At 40.7% G+C, this 13,224-nt stretch overlaps 1 protein-coding gene across 4 annotated transcripts in view; it reads right to left on the reverse strand.

Annotated features, from left to right (window-relative positions):
- Positions 1 to 2,666: 2,666 nt before the first annotated feature.
- The window catches only part of LCLAT1 (lysocardiolipin acyltransferase 1), a 233,573-nt gene continuing 223,015 nt past the window's right edge, over positions 2,667 to 13,224 (reverse strand). For 3 of the 4 annotated variants that reach the window (XM_017850055.1, XM_017850058.1, XM_017850057.1), the window contains one exon: positions 6,220 to 6,722. In XM_017850055.1, the coding sequence (XP_017705544.1) occupies positions 6,220 to 6,722 (503 nt within the window). Of the gene's footprint in view, positions 6,723 to 13,224 lie in introns of all 4 variants that reach the window. The other variant, XM_017850056.1, reaches the window with a different exon arrangement.

A 13,224-nucleotide genomic window follows, 5' to 3' on the forward strand; every position in this document is an offset into this window, starting at 1 on the left:
TTTTTGAGACAGAGTCTTGCCCAGGCTGGAGTTCAGTGGTGTGATCTCAGCTCACTGAAACCTCTGTCTCCTGGATTCAAGCAATTCTCCTGCCCCGGCCTCCTGAGTAGTTGGGATTACAGGTGCCCACCACCACGCCCAGCTAATTTCTGTATTTTTAGTAGAGACAGGGTTTCACCATATTGGCTAGGCTGGTCTCAAACTCCTGATCTCAGGTGATCCGACTGCCTCAGCCTCCCAAAGTGCTGGGATCACAGGCGCGAGCCACCGCACCTGGCCTTCAATTATTATTTTTAAATTTTAAATTTGTAAACTTCTCCACCCAGCTTTCATTTAGAACAGGATGTTTTATGAGTAACTTCAAGCAATTATCATTAAGAATGTATTGTGCAGAAAGAATGGCTGAGTTGAACACTGTTTGGGGTAAGAGAAATATTAGATACCCTTATCTAGGCTTTCCAGAGGCTTATAATCCAACGGAGGTGATAAGACTGAAAAATAACTGTAACGTAAGACAGCTTGTAATACGGTCAACCGAGAGCTGCAGAGAAATATCACCAATGATAGGAGGAGGACATTTCAAGCTAGATTGATCAGGATAAGCTTCAGAGAAAAAGTGGGGTTCAACTAGACTTGGGCTGGTTAAGAAAGCACCTTTCACAAATGAGAAATATGTGCAAAGTTGGGAAAGGGAGAGGGGAAATGAGGAGGTTTGGGCAACCAGTTGCGCTGGTATGAAAAGGTTCGCGCAGGAGAAAATGCCTGGGAACAAGGTTAAGGCTGAGCTAGAGGACCCATGGGAGGCAGAGGAGTCTGGACCATCCAGCAGTTGGAAGAAAGCACTGAGTTACAAGAAGGGAAGCTCCATGATACAACTGGTGTCGCAGTATGATCAAGGAACAAGTCTAGTGCACCAAGACTGGCGTGGGGAGAATGTGGGAGCAGGAAACTGATGGGATGTTGCCAGACCTGCCCAGGTCTGATGCAATAGTTGTGGTGTGCAGAACAGAAGTAAGGACGGCCCTGAAGAGGAAGACGTGGCTGGTAGTGACAGCTTGAGTGTCAAGGAAGGAGGAACACTGCAAGATTCTGAACCTGCAGCATTGGGAGAATGTGAACTGCCTCTGCCAACAGGGAGAGATGTTAGAGCTGTAGTATTTACACTTCAAGAAACTTCCCATAAGGAAATGCTCTCAATACTGATCTGTGTGGGGGCAATGACTGAATAATTCAGACGGACCAATTGTTGATGAGACTGTCCAGACACAGCTATGGAGAACCCTTAGGTTCCCAGATATCCCCTGGTGTGGATGGACAAGGCTGCCCAGCCTCTTGATATCTCTCACTGCATAGGAAATCACATTCATTTGCTCCAGCCTCCCTCCACTGGGAGGTTGGGAAGTTTGATAGTTGTGGTGGACATTTGTGGTCATTTGGCCATGCAGTGTCAGTTCATCCTGTTCTTGATAACAAGTGTTTAATTTTTGTCTTAAAATTCATCCCTCCCCCATCCATGCAGTCCAGGTTACTCAATAGGCTCCGCAAGTAACCCAGGGCTGTAATACACATCATGTATCTGGGCAATTGACTGGTTCAGGAATGGGCACTGAAACCCAATACGGGGTTGTTGTTGAGCCACACGGGCAGCAGTCTCTCTTGTTCTTTCCCACTGGACTTGAACCTGAGAGGATGCAGGGCTGAAGTGGCTGCAGGCATCATGCCACCCCACATGGATCCTGCAGATCAACCCAAGGACAACACAAGCTGTCTCTTTAGTAATTTAGTTAAAAAATATTTGAGTATGAAGAGTGCACTGTCTATGTGTGGATTAGTATCTTATGTCCATTCTAGGATGTAGTAGCCGGAATTTGAAGCCCTCACTAGAAATCCACCCTCCAGAGAGGGTTGCTTAAGCCTTTTACATAATTTATCAGTGAAAAGAAGAATGCTGGAGGTAAGTAGGTGGTGAGAAACAAAGCCCTCCTCTTCCTTTTGCTTAAACAGAGGACAGGAGTCCCACAAGCACTGGTGCTCTTGGGGCCGGGCCTGTGCTCTTCTGGTCCTGCATTCCCCTTTCCCAGGGAATAACGTTGTAGACTCCCCTCCACATGAATCTATCACACAAGGTGCTCACTTGAGAAGACAGAGTGGGGCATTGCAGAAGGCCCCATTACAAGAGACTCCATGATTCTCATGTGTTTGTTTGCTAAACACATTTTTATACATTTGTCAGATTTGGGTCCAAGATTTGCTTTCATAGTTATATACTCCCCAACGTGAGGTCAGGGACCGGGGCACAGAGTCCCATTTATCTTAGCTAAGAGTTGGTGATGCTGATATTTATGTAAGATCCCACATTTGTGGAACAACCAAATTGTTCTCAATAGCAAGGCTGTGCTAAGAGATGGAGGAAAAGCAAGTTCTGATGACATTCGTTGAGTCCTGAAGTCAATTGTGGTGCCTGGACTTTTTCAGTTATGGAAGTAGTACATTATTTTCTTGATTAGGCCACTTTTCTTGATATCTGTGGAAAAAAAAGAGACCTATCTGGCCAGCTTTTTCCTTAACACTAGACACTGCAATGCAAGGCATTGCGGGGAAAAAAAGTAGCACCTTCACCTGCAGTTACTTGTCGTTCCTGCAAAAACAGAATGTAACACGCATGCAAACTATTTAATTCACTCCTTTATTCTGGGATGTGGATTACAGATACCACAACTCACAAATACACCGTCAGACATCGACAACTAAGGCCATTCTGTGAGTTATTTTTAAAACTTGGTGTTTTGCACATAATGATCTTAAAAAAAAATGAATTACCAAAACCAAGATCCTCTTCTGAAATGAAAATTTAATGTAGGTACAGGATAACTTTAGGGCTATAACTAATCTGAAGCTTATCAGGTAGCAAAACCATTTTCGTTTTCTACAGCATAAATAACAGCTCTAAGGCAACCACTACCTCAGCATGAAGCTCACTTCTCCACATTAGAGTAGTGTTTACCTGCTACAGTGACCAGTGTTTAGAGACCATTTCCCTTTCAGTAGCAAAGAGAGACTTTACCTAAGAAACAGACTACATACTACAGAATCCTTGGAACAAGAAAAAGAAAGGGAGCTGTAACTAAGGCACTGAAAGCACATTATTTGTATAAAGAAATGTAAACAATTTAACACCAACAGGCTCCCTCCATTGGAGTCTTTATTGTAAATGCACACAGGGCATCATAGTCAGGGCTAGAGTTTGAAGTCTGGGTGAAACAAATGTTTCTGCAGAGTTCAGAGTCTTGGCTGCCAATATATGATTTCTAACATGGTGCTGTTGAATTAAGTAATTTCAAAGTGACTCAAGTGGAAGCTGTTATTTCCCTTGAATCTGAGTTTTAATAGCATTAACAAACAAGGATTTTATAGGAGTACTAAAATTACGGGCTCTTTTTAACATTTATTTGCATCTTTTATCAAGTTCTTCTAATGAATTTTAGGATTATTTTGGCTTATTTCATCAAGGAAGTTTGGTATAAGAACTTGTTACCTAATGAGTGCCCTTCCTTGTGAGTTCATATTTTAAGTAGCATGGTTCACGTCATAAATAAACCACACTTGCTTTAACACCGTTCAGAATGGTACATTTAACAATTGGACATATAGCACTGTAAACAATTCAAAGTCCACTGAGCTTACCATGAAAGAACTGAAAGTGCGTACGTAGGAACTTGTCCTGCTGCAGACAAGCAGCTGCTCTGGCTCTGGTGTGGTGAGGTGGGCAGGTGTGGAAGGGAGAATTCCTGAGGCCAGTCACAATTATTGAAGCTAAATTAATTTCTTCCTGACACTTTAGTATAAATTCTAAGTAGTTCTAAGTTCTAAACCATTAACTGTATATTTCTTTTTTTTAATTCAAAGAAGAAAAGACTTTCACACAGATGAATGTATAGGAAAACACATAATGACAATTTTCAAGAGCCTTATTGCAAAAGAAAAAAAAAAAGAAAAAAGGACAATTATTTTTGGAGTTACTATCTCTAATTCTTAAAAAGCAAGTACAGTGTCTATATCCCTAAGTTTTAGTGCTATACAGCACTAAATGTATTTTATGAATTTGGGGTAGGTAAAGTTTGTATTTTATCTTAAACATGTTTTCTATGATGAAAAGGAACAAAATTGTAAAAAATGAGATTTTCCCTTCTAAAGGTTTCAAAGCATTAGAGGGCACGCAATGAAATGTTGTTACACCTTGAACAATGAGCCTCTTGAGTTTGTAGGAAGGGCAGACGGGCTCCATTACCAGCAACTTTGGGGTAGAAAGCACAGCTCTCCTCTTACCCAGCAAAAATGCAATCCTGATTATAAAACTATTTGTGCTCCTAAATACAACCAAAGGAAATCTTAGAGAAACATGAATTAGAAACCTCTTTTATTAAGGGGAAACAACCAAAAAAGGTGCTTAAAAAAAAAAAAAAAAGAAAACAAGCCATAAAACCATGAAGTTAAAGAGCTGGGTCTGGAGCAGATGTGCATGATAACTAACTGCTCCCAGCAGGATCAGAAACAGCTTTGGGGGAGCTGCGGAATAAGAGTTGGTATGTTTCAGAAGAGGCACCAGTTAATACTCTTCCAATAAAAATGATGTGTGCAACAGTGTTCAGCCTCGACCAGTGCTTTCTCACAGAATCTGCTTGGTAAGTTCAGTTCACAATGTGTTTACCTTTCATGGCAATGCATGATGCAATTATTGGGTAGGTCACTGTCAAGCAAAAATGAGATGTAATTAAAGAGAAGGCATTCATGCCCAAAGAGTACATAAAGCAGTTAGTAGCTTCTGAGGCTGGTTCAGTGCAGAAGTAAAACTGACAGGTTTGCTAACAGCTAAAGACTTTTAATTGCCTCATATTTTCTGCAGCTCTGACCAGCATCCCCTCTTAATGACAAAAAAAAAAAAAAAAAGTGTGCAGCTCCAACAAAGTGAAAATGACAACAACACTTTTCTTCTGCCTCAGAAGGAGACTGGTGCTTGGTGTGTTGGATTTTCCACTGACTCCAAATGACAAGAATATTTGGGCAAACAACTGGTCAAAAGGGGTTTAAATATTACTATTGAAAAGGAAGGCTAAAACTAAAAGAAAGGTCACTTGCTATCATTATAAAGGATTAATTTTGTGTTTTCATTTTGGTTTTAAGGTAAAATTTGTCAAGGCTACAAGGGGTTGAATAATTTAGGATAAACCATTACCGCCCTGTCTGCAAGCCATTTGTTGTTTTAATGGTAGATGTTAGATACCCACACAAATGTAGAAAAAACAACTTTCCTTTTTTGGTAGGTTGTAAAGAAATACTTCAAAAGACGGTTTCTGACTGGAATAACAGAATGTTCTAAGTGTTCCTTTAAAAAAGTATGTGACTTCATGTATACCATTTTTAACAAAAAAAGCTACACCTGCCAAAATGCTGTAAGGAAACCAGCACTAAGCATGCAATACTGAGTGTGAGAAAGGAACTTAAACTGTATTACTTCCTATCTTTTAAAATTCAAACTAAAGTTTCAAAGTGGAGAGCCTGTGGTTGCTCCCTGAGTCCAGGTTTTATCTTCCATGAGAGAAAAGGGCACAGGTGGTTTTCTGACGTCTTGGTCAGCACACGATGTTATGAATAATGAAGGGCTTCCTGTCAAAACGCGTGATCAGTTTCACGACAAGGGGGTTCCGTTTTCTGATCTTAAGGATGAGATGGATTTGGTGCAGGAAGAAGTGTGCCAAGGGAGGGAGCCTGGGCACCACCTGCCTTAGTACCTGGAGGAACAGCACTCACCTCAGTGAGGTGACCTGGGCAGTCCAGTAACAGCATGTGATCCAGGCCATTGCTGACGAATTCCAGATCTGCCTCTGGTATGGTGAGTCTGTTAGGATTGGGCCTTTAAGAAAAATGTGTGTGTTCCTTGTCTGCTAAAAGCCTGATGATTGTTTAATAATATTCTGGCCCAAGTTATTTCACCCCGATCACTCCCTGCTATTATGTACATGGTATCGAAATTACATTCAGAGATTAAAAAAAAATTGTAGCAATATTTTTCCCACAAAACTAAGTGCAAAATATCTTTAACAAATAATGATGGCAGTAAGAAATATTCGACATAGTCATGCAAAAATGCATCTGAGCTTACAAAGGTTTAGAACATTTCCAAAATATGCCCTAGGTTTTTACATGGTAAACCTTATAATCTTACTCATTTTTCTTTGAATTTAAATGTGGCTGTTTGTGTAAAAGTCGGTAACATGCAAGTTCTATGATCTCCAGTCCACCAAATATTCTCTCTTGCAGCACAAAGATTACAATGGTGATTATAAAATACCACCGAACAAGACCGTACAAATATATGAGTAGGCACATTGCAGGGCTGAACAGGGTCCAATATAGTATAGAGAGCAATTTGACCACAAAGACCCTGAGTTCAGACTTGCAAGGTGGAATGACACTCTGTCCAGTAAAATAAAAATTCTTCTCCCCTTGATAGAAGGAACGCAGCCTCTCTTCTTTCTCTTCCCACCGTTTGTGGCACCAGAGTTGAAGGTCCTCCTTGGATGTGGGGAGGGTGTCTACTGGATACCGGTGGATGTGAAAGTGGATTTCCCTGGGAAAGTCTCCTTGGAGGAGGTGCTTCTCTGATTGAGGAATGTTGTGAGGATACGCCACAGTGATATCATGTATAGCATCAAGGTTCTTACCTAGGTTTTGAAAAGATAAAAACATAGATTAAGCAGTGCTCAATTTGGGTGATAATGCTGATTCACACTGCAGGGCAGCACCAGAAACCAAAAAATCAGAACAGTGTGAACCACAATGAACAAACAAAGGTTAGAGATACTGGTGTTCCTGGACACCTAGGGTCAATATTTACCAGTCATCTTTAGTTTTATTGCCTGCTTGCTAATTACCACAACAATCTTTAGAAAGAAAATATCTTCATTTGTAGAAACAATAATCTGCCATTCTGAAACCATTAAGCACATTAACTCAAATTTGAGATGGGAATTAAACATTACAGGGCTAGCTCCTTAAACACCAACAGAATTCGGTTTTGATACCTCCTATTAATATACCTATCTCTCCAAATAAAAGTAGACTTTCTCACCTTTAACCCAATGTTACCATGATAGCTACTGAAAAGAAAAACTTAAAATCAGACTTAGGTAGTGAGAAACATGTGAAAAGTTCCATATACTTTTTTATTTTTAAAAACATCAACTTGAGCCACAGGGGCACACACCTGTAGCCCAGATACTCGGGAGGCTGAGGTGGGAGAATCCCTATTGCCCAGGAGTTCAGCCTGGGTAATATAGTGAGACTCAGTCTTTAAGAATAAATAGATAAATAAACTTGAACTCCAAGTAAGATCCTGATCCTTTATCCTGTCATCCTGAATTTAACTTAAGGGGTTAAGTGTTTTCACTTATGTGTTTTCAGCAGTCACAGGCCAGATTGCTAGACGCTGGAGATAGACAGTCAAGTAAGACATGGTCCTAAACCTCACTCAAGATGTTCTCAACATAACTGGGGAAGCAGGCATGCATAAAGGCCTAAATAGACCTTATGGGAACACATAAGGGGTTAGTAAAGGAGAGGAATGAGGTGGGGTAGTGGCAGAACAAATGTTTCGGCAGAAAAGCACAGTGGGGATGGGAACACTAAAAGGCAGCAGCCATGTGTTCCAGGCCCTCATGTTATCATTCTTCAGAATTTAAACTCAATTCTGTAGGTAGCAGAGAAGGATCTTAAATGGTGGAGAACTACTTAAGGATTTCAGACAGAAGGGACCCATATGTTTCATTTTAGCAAAGATTACTCTCTGGGGGCAGTGACCAGAATGGTTTAGAGAGGACCAGAGGTAAAAGAGAGAGTAGTTTGATGGCTGTTACAGTACAGCAGGCAAGAAATGAAGAGGAGGTAGGGGCCAAAAAAGACATGTCCAAAAAAGTTACAAGGAAGAACTGATGTGATACTGTACAGTGGTCAACTGGATGTGGGAGAATGGGGAGGAGGAGCAGGGAGGAGTGAATCTAGGTTTGTTTCTGGCTCAGGGTACCGAGTAGATGGTGGGGCCATAGAGATTAGAAATGTAGGTGGAGTGTTGGACCTGTAAGGGACCTTGAGGATCACTTAATCCAATTCTTTATATGAGGCTGAGAAGTTTGGTATTTTGCCCAAGGGCACACGGCTTGTTGGTGTGGAGTCTCTAAATGTTACTTTCTTCTGAACCATGTTACCTTCAGTGAGAAACTTTTGATGAGGACTTTGATTACTTACAGAACCATATGATGCAGACAAAACTAATCTGTGCTGATAGAAATCAGAACAGTCAGTGGGAAACAATGAGAAGGGAGCATAAGGAAATTTTCTGGGTGACACACTCTAGATTCAGGTATGGATTACATGATGTTTACCTATGTCAGAATAATCAGATTGTACACTTAAGACATGCACATTTCACGTTTTACATTTTACCTCAATAGCAGTAATAAAGATATGAAGCAATTGCCCCATATTTACCCTTTCCACTGAACGGGTTAGGTTATATTCGCTTTTTAAAAAATGATTCTTCAAGCTTTCTGCAAATGTTTCTCAGTCTTCATTACTCTGTGATTTACTTTAGGGTAAGAACCAGGCTTCAATTTGGTTTCATAACTGAATTATAAAATAATCAGCACTCAATGAGAGCTACTTTATAAATGAAAAAGCCTACATCAACAGGCTTAGACTCAAAGTGGAAAGGAGAGCCCTTCAGGAGTGCTGTATATTGTTCGTAGCGGGTAGAGGAAGTGCAAATGAAAGGCTCATTGAAGAAAGCTTCAGTGGAGCTGTATTTGAAGACAGACTAGGCCAGACCTGCTTGGCTCCAAAGAAGAGAACTGGGGGCTGGGTACGGTGACTCACACCTATAATCCCAGCACTTTGGGAGGCCAAGGTGGGTGGATCACCTGAGGTCAGGAGTTTGAGACCAGCCTAACGAACATGGTGAAACCCCATCTCTACTAAAATACAAAATTAGCTGGGCATGATGGCGCATGCCTGTAATCCCAGCTACTTGGGAGGCTGAGGCAGGAGAATTGCTTAAACCTGGGAGGCAGAGGTTGCAGTGAGTTAAGATCATGCCACTGCACTCCAGCCTGGGCAACAAGAGTGAAACTCCGTCTCAAAAAAAAAGAACTGGGCCAGCAGTCAGAAGCCCATGGGAAAAGCTTTGTGACTTAGCTATCAAGAGGTGATTTATTTACCATTTGAGAAAGGGCTGGCTGACCACTTGCCTTGTATGCTACAGTGGGAATTTACATGCTGAAAGGTGGGCCGTCCGATCAAGCATCCAAAAAAGACCCTATTCCATCGCTGATAGACTATGATACATTCCATAAGATGTTAATATGTCTCACCTGTTAACTCACTTGCATTAAAAAACCAAGCAATCTTTCGTCTGTATTACTTCATGAGAGATGAAGCTTTTCCTTGACTAGACAGTACAAGCTAGTTTAATATTTTAGAGCACTCTCTATCTGCAGACCTCAGAGGCCATTCATTTCTGCCCATCAACCGTGACCATAATCCTTGTTTTAGTTGCCTTACCTCAATGCCACTCACCCTTTTCTTTCTCTCACATGGAGGTAAATAAGATGTCTTTGCCTCCTGTAACTTGTCATGCCAATTAGCCAGATTCAGAACTATGTTCACATTTCATTTACTTTCAAAACTCCTCTGGAATCAATACTTCTGCTTCTACCTTCTGCCCAAATACTTCTCTCCTCAATCAGGATTATAGGTCTTCATCAATATCACCTTTCACAATAGCCTTGACCAATCTCCTTTCCCCACGTAGCTCCATCTACCTTTCTACTCAGTCATTCTACATGACTGTCACAGTCAATCTTAAAATCTTAGGAACAGCTCATTCATGTGGCCCAGCCTTTCTCATACAGGTGGTTCCTAATGCTTACGGATCAAATACAGTCATGTGTTTTTACAGATAGGTATTAAAATGGTGAGAAGAATGCCCCTTTCTTTCTTCCTTCTTCTTGACGATCTACAGTAAAGGTGTGTGTGTGTACCACATGTGTCTGTGGGATTATAAGGTTCAGTATAGAAATGGCAAGTTTTGAGATGGCAAGTTTGATGGCACCACTGAGAAATTTTCCTTGATGAAAGATTTTAGATTCATGGCAGCACCGAGTGTGGAGGGCTGTGGATACAGACTGCCTGGGATCCTGGCTCTGCCTCTTGCTGAGTTACTCAATCTCTCTATGGCTTACTTAGTTCCTATATCTATAGATTACCTAAGAAGGTTGTTGTGAGGCTTAAATAGCAAATTCTCAATAAAGGTTGTTTACTAGGCTGTACTCTTTTCCTCTAACTTTAGCTCCTGGAGTCCACTGATACCAACATAGTATGTGGGGGGAAATTACATTTCAATACTGTTCCCATACCACTGTCAACAGCACTATTTGCCTGGGCCCTGAGAATGCCAGTTAGAGACCTCCTAATTTAACTTTTCTATTCAACACAAATATTCTAATGAATATTTCACAAAATTGCCAAAAATACTCCCTCTGCCTCAAATATTCAGCCTTTTTTCCTGAAGTATTTCATCTCAAATCCCTTCAATGTCTAGTTCAAATGCCAAGGGTTCTAAGAAGGAGCTTGTTCAAGTACCAAGGCCCAAAGTGGCCTTGCCTCCTGTGAATGCTTAAAGCACATGCACTGATAACCTCATTTGGGTACCTGGTTGCCATCCTGTGCCCTTACTAGATGCTCAAGTACATTAAGGGCAAGGACCATGTCTTTGCTTTTTTAGACTTAGTAACTAGCACAGTGCTCTCCACTAAAAAGGTTCTAGAAATGAGTAATTGACCAATATTTGTATGGTCTGCTATCTTCTCATCTAGAAATATAGAAGACAATTATAATGCTCTCTCCATTGAGTTGTGTTGACAATTTGGTGAGCTAATGTACGGTGAGCTCTTTGGATAATACTTGCCACATAGTAAGTTCTTGGATGGTAGCACCTACTACAATTTCTATGACTTGTTCCATGGTATGTTTTTTTTTCAACTTGGGTTCTACAAAGTCTTGGTTCTGAAAGAATTATAACAATCTTGTGAAGCGGGGAAAGGGTTCACTTTACAAAAGGTAACATTCCAAAAGTTTTAAAATTGCTTGTTTAAAATCTATAAGTTTGGAATGATATTATAATTTAATTAAAATGCCATCTATATTATAAGCAAGTAAAGAGTAACGCTGTAATGTTAGAAACTAAAAAAGACAAAGTGATTAAGGGAACTAGGTGTGGAGAGAAGGAAGACAGCTTATACCTTGACACTCATTTCTCTGAGCAGTGCTGGCAGCCTAGGCTTTCCTTAAGCATCATAGAGACTCGAAAATGTGTTAACTCCAAAAGCAAGAGAGGAGGAAATGGAGAATGGCTTTTATACATGGAGAGAGAGAGTTGACTATCTTGACACTTTTAATATATATATATATATATATTCGTGTATGTATATAGCGACAGGGGTCTTGCTCTGTCACTCAGAGTGGTCTTGAACTCAAGTGATCCTCCCACTTCATTCTCCCAAAGTCCTAGGATTGTAGATGTGAGCCACCACGTCTGGCCTGTCTTGATAATTTTAAAGCTTTATATTAAGTAAATGTCTCCAAACACAAAAGCCACAAAGCCACATGTAACTCTGTACTTCTTGACTAGAAGAGCCAAATTCTGTAGAAGAACTGATTTCTCATATCCTATCACGACCTTCTGGCACCATGGCCTCTGGCACAGGGAGCCAGTACCAACAGACAACTGAGCTTCCCCGTATAGGGAACAGGTAAAAGAGGGTAGCATGGCCTTGGGGCTTGGTTCATATGAAAGTGACAATAATGAAATTGATAGTCAAAAGTTGAGATGTGCCTCTTTCATTTACCATTTATAACTGGGCTAAAATACTGTAATATGTAAGAAAAAAATGTTCCTGCAGTTATAAAGGATTTATACTGCCTTTAAATCTTTTGGTATGAAAACAACAGACATTTAAAAAAGGCAAATTAAGGTGGCTGCCACCAGTAAAAGCCATTTTAAAAGATTTCATTGCTTTTTAGATGCTTTAAATTATTTTTTATTTTTATTTTGAGACGGAGTTTCACTCTTGTCGCCAGCTCACTGCAACCTCCACTCCTGGGTTCGAGTGATTCTCCTGCCTCAGCCTCCTGAGTAGCTGAGACTACAGGCGTACACCACCATGCTCAGCTAATTTCTGTATTTTTAGTAGAGATAGGGTTTCACCATGTTGGCCAGGCTGGTCTCAAACTCCTGACCTTAGGTGATTAGCCTACCTAGGCCTCCCAAAGTGTTAGGATTACAGGCGTGAGCCACCGCGTGTGGCCAGATGGTTTAAATTATAAATCTAGATGCTGTCTATTCTGTCATCTGCCTATATGGGGTTTAGAAAATGGGTTCTGTTTCAGACACTGTGACTATTGGAAAGTTTAATATTTTAATATTTTATAAAGCCAGCACTGTGTTAGAACAACCACACTCACTGGGGCCCATAGTTGTTTATTCCCTGGAAGAATGAAGCACTTGCTTAATATTTCAAATCTTAATTTTTAGTCTCAGAGTGAGGAAATCTTGAGTACTTTATTCATGTTTAAGTAACAGAAGCTTAAAGGCTATGACTGAATTTTACGAATGTAATATCCAGCATGAAGTGTCTCTAAGCACATCAAGCTGAGCCCATGACTATTACAAGAGTCCCAGCTCACTGAGAATGGGAGGGAGCCCAAATCCTTACACATCTGTATGTTTAAAACAAAAGAATGGAAAGAGGTTTTGTAGTCTCTACATGCATAGTACAGTGAAGAAATCCAGGTTTGTTCATGCCTATGTATCGGATCCAATTATACAGTCCAATGACAGATTAACACATTTTTAAAAAATTATTATTATACTTGAAGTTCTAGGGTACATGTGCATAACGTGCAGGTTTGTTACATATGTATACTTGTGCCATGTTGGTGTGCTGCACCCATCAACTCGTCAGCACCCATCAATTCGTCATTTATATCAGGTATAACTCCCAATGCAATCCCTCCTCCCTCCCCCCTCCCCATGATAGGCCCCGGTGTGTGATGTTCCCCTTCCCGAGTCCAAGTGATCTCATTGTTCAGTTCCCACCTATGAGTGAGAACATG

This window comes from Rhinopithecus bieti, unplaced genomic scaffold, assembly GCF_001698545.2.
Source record: "Rhinopithecus bieti isolate Rb0 unplaced genomic scaffold, ASM169854v2 scaffold_33446, whole genome shotgun sequence".
Taxonomy (NCBI): domain Eukaryota; kingdom Metazoa; phylum Chordata; class Mammalia; order Primates; family Cercopithecidae; genus Rhinopithecus; species Rhinopithecus bieti.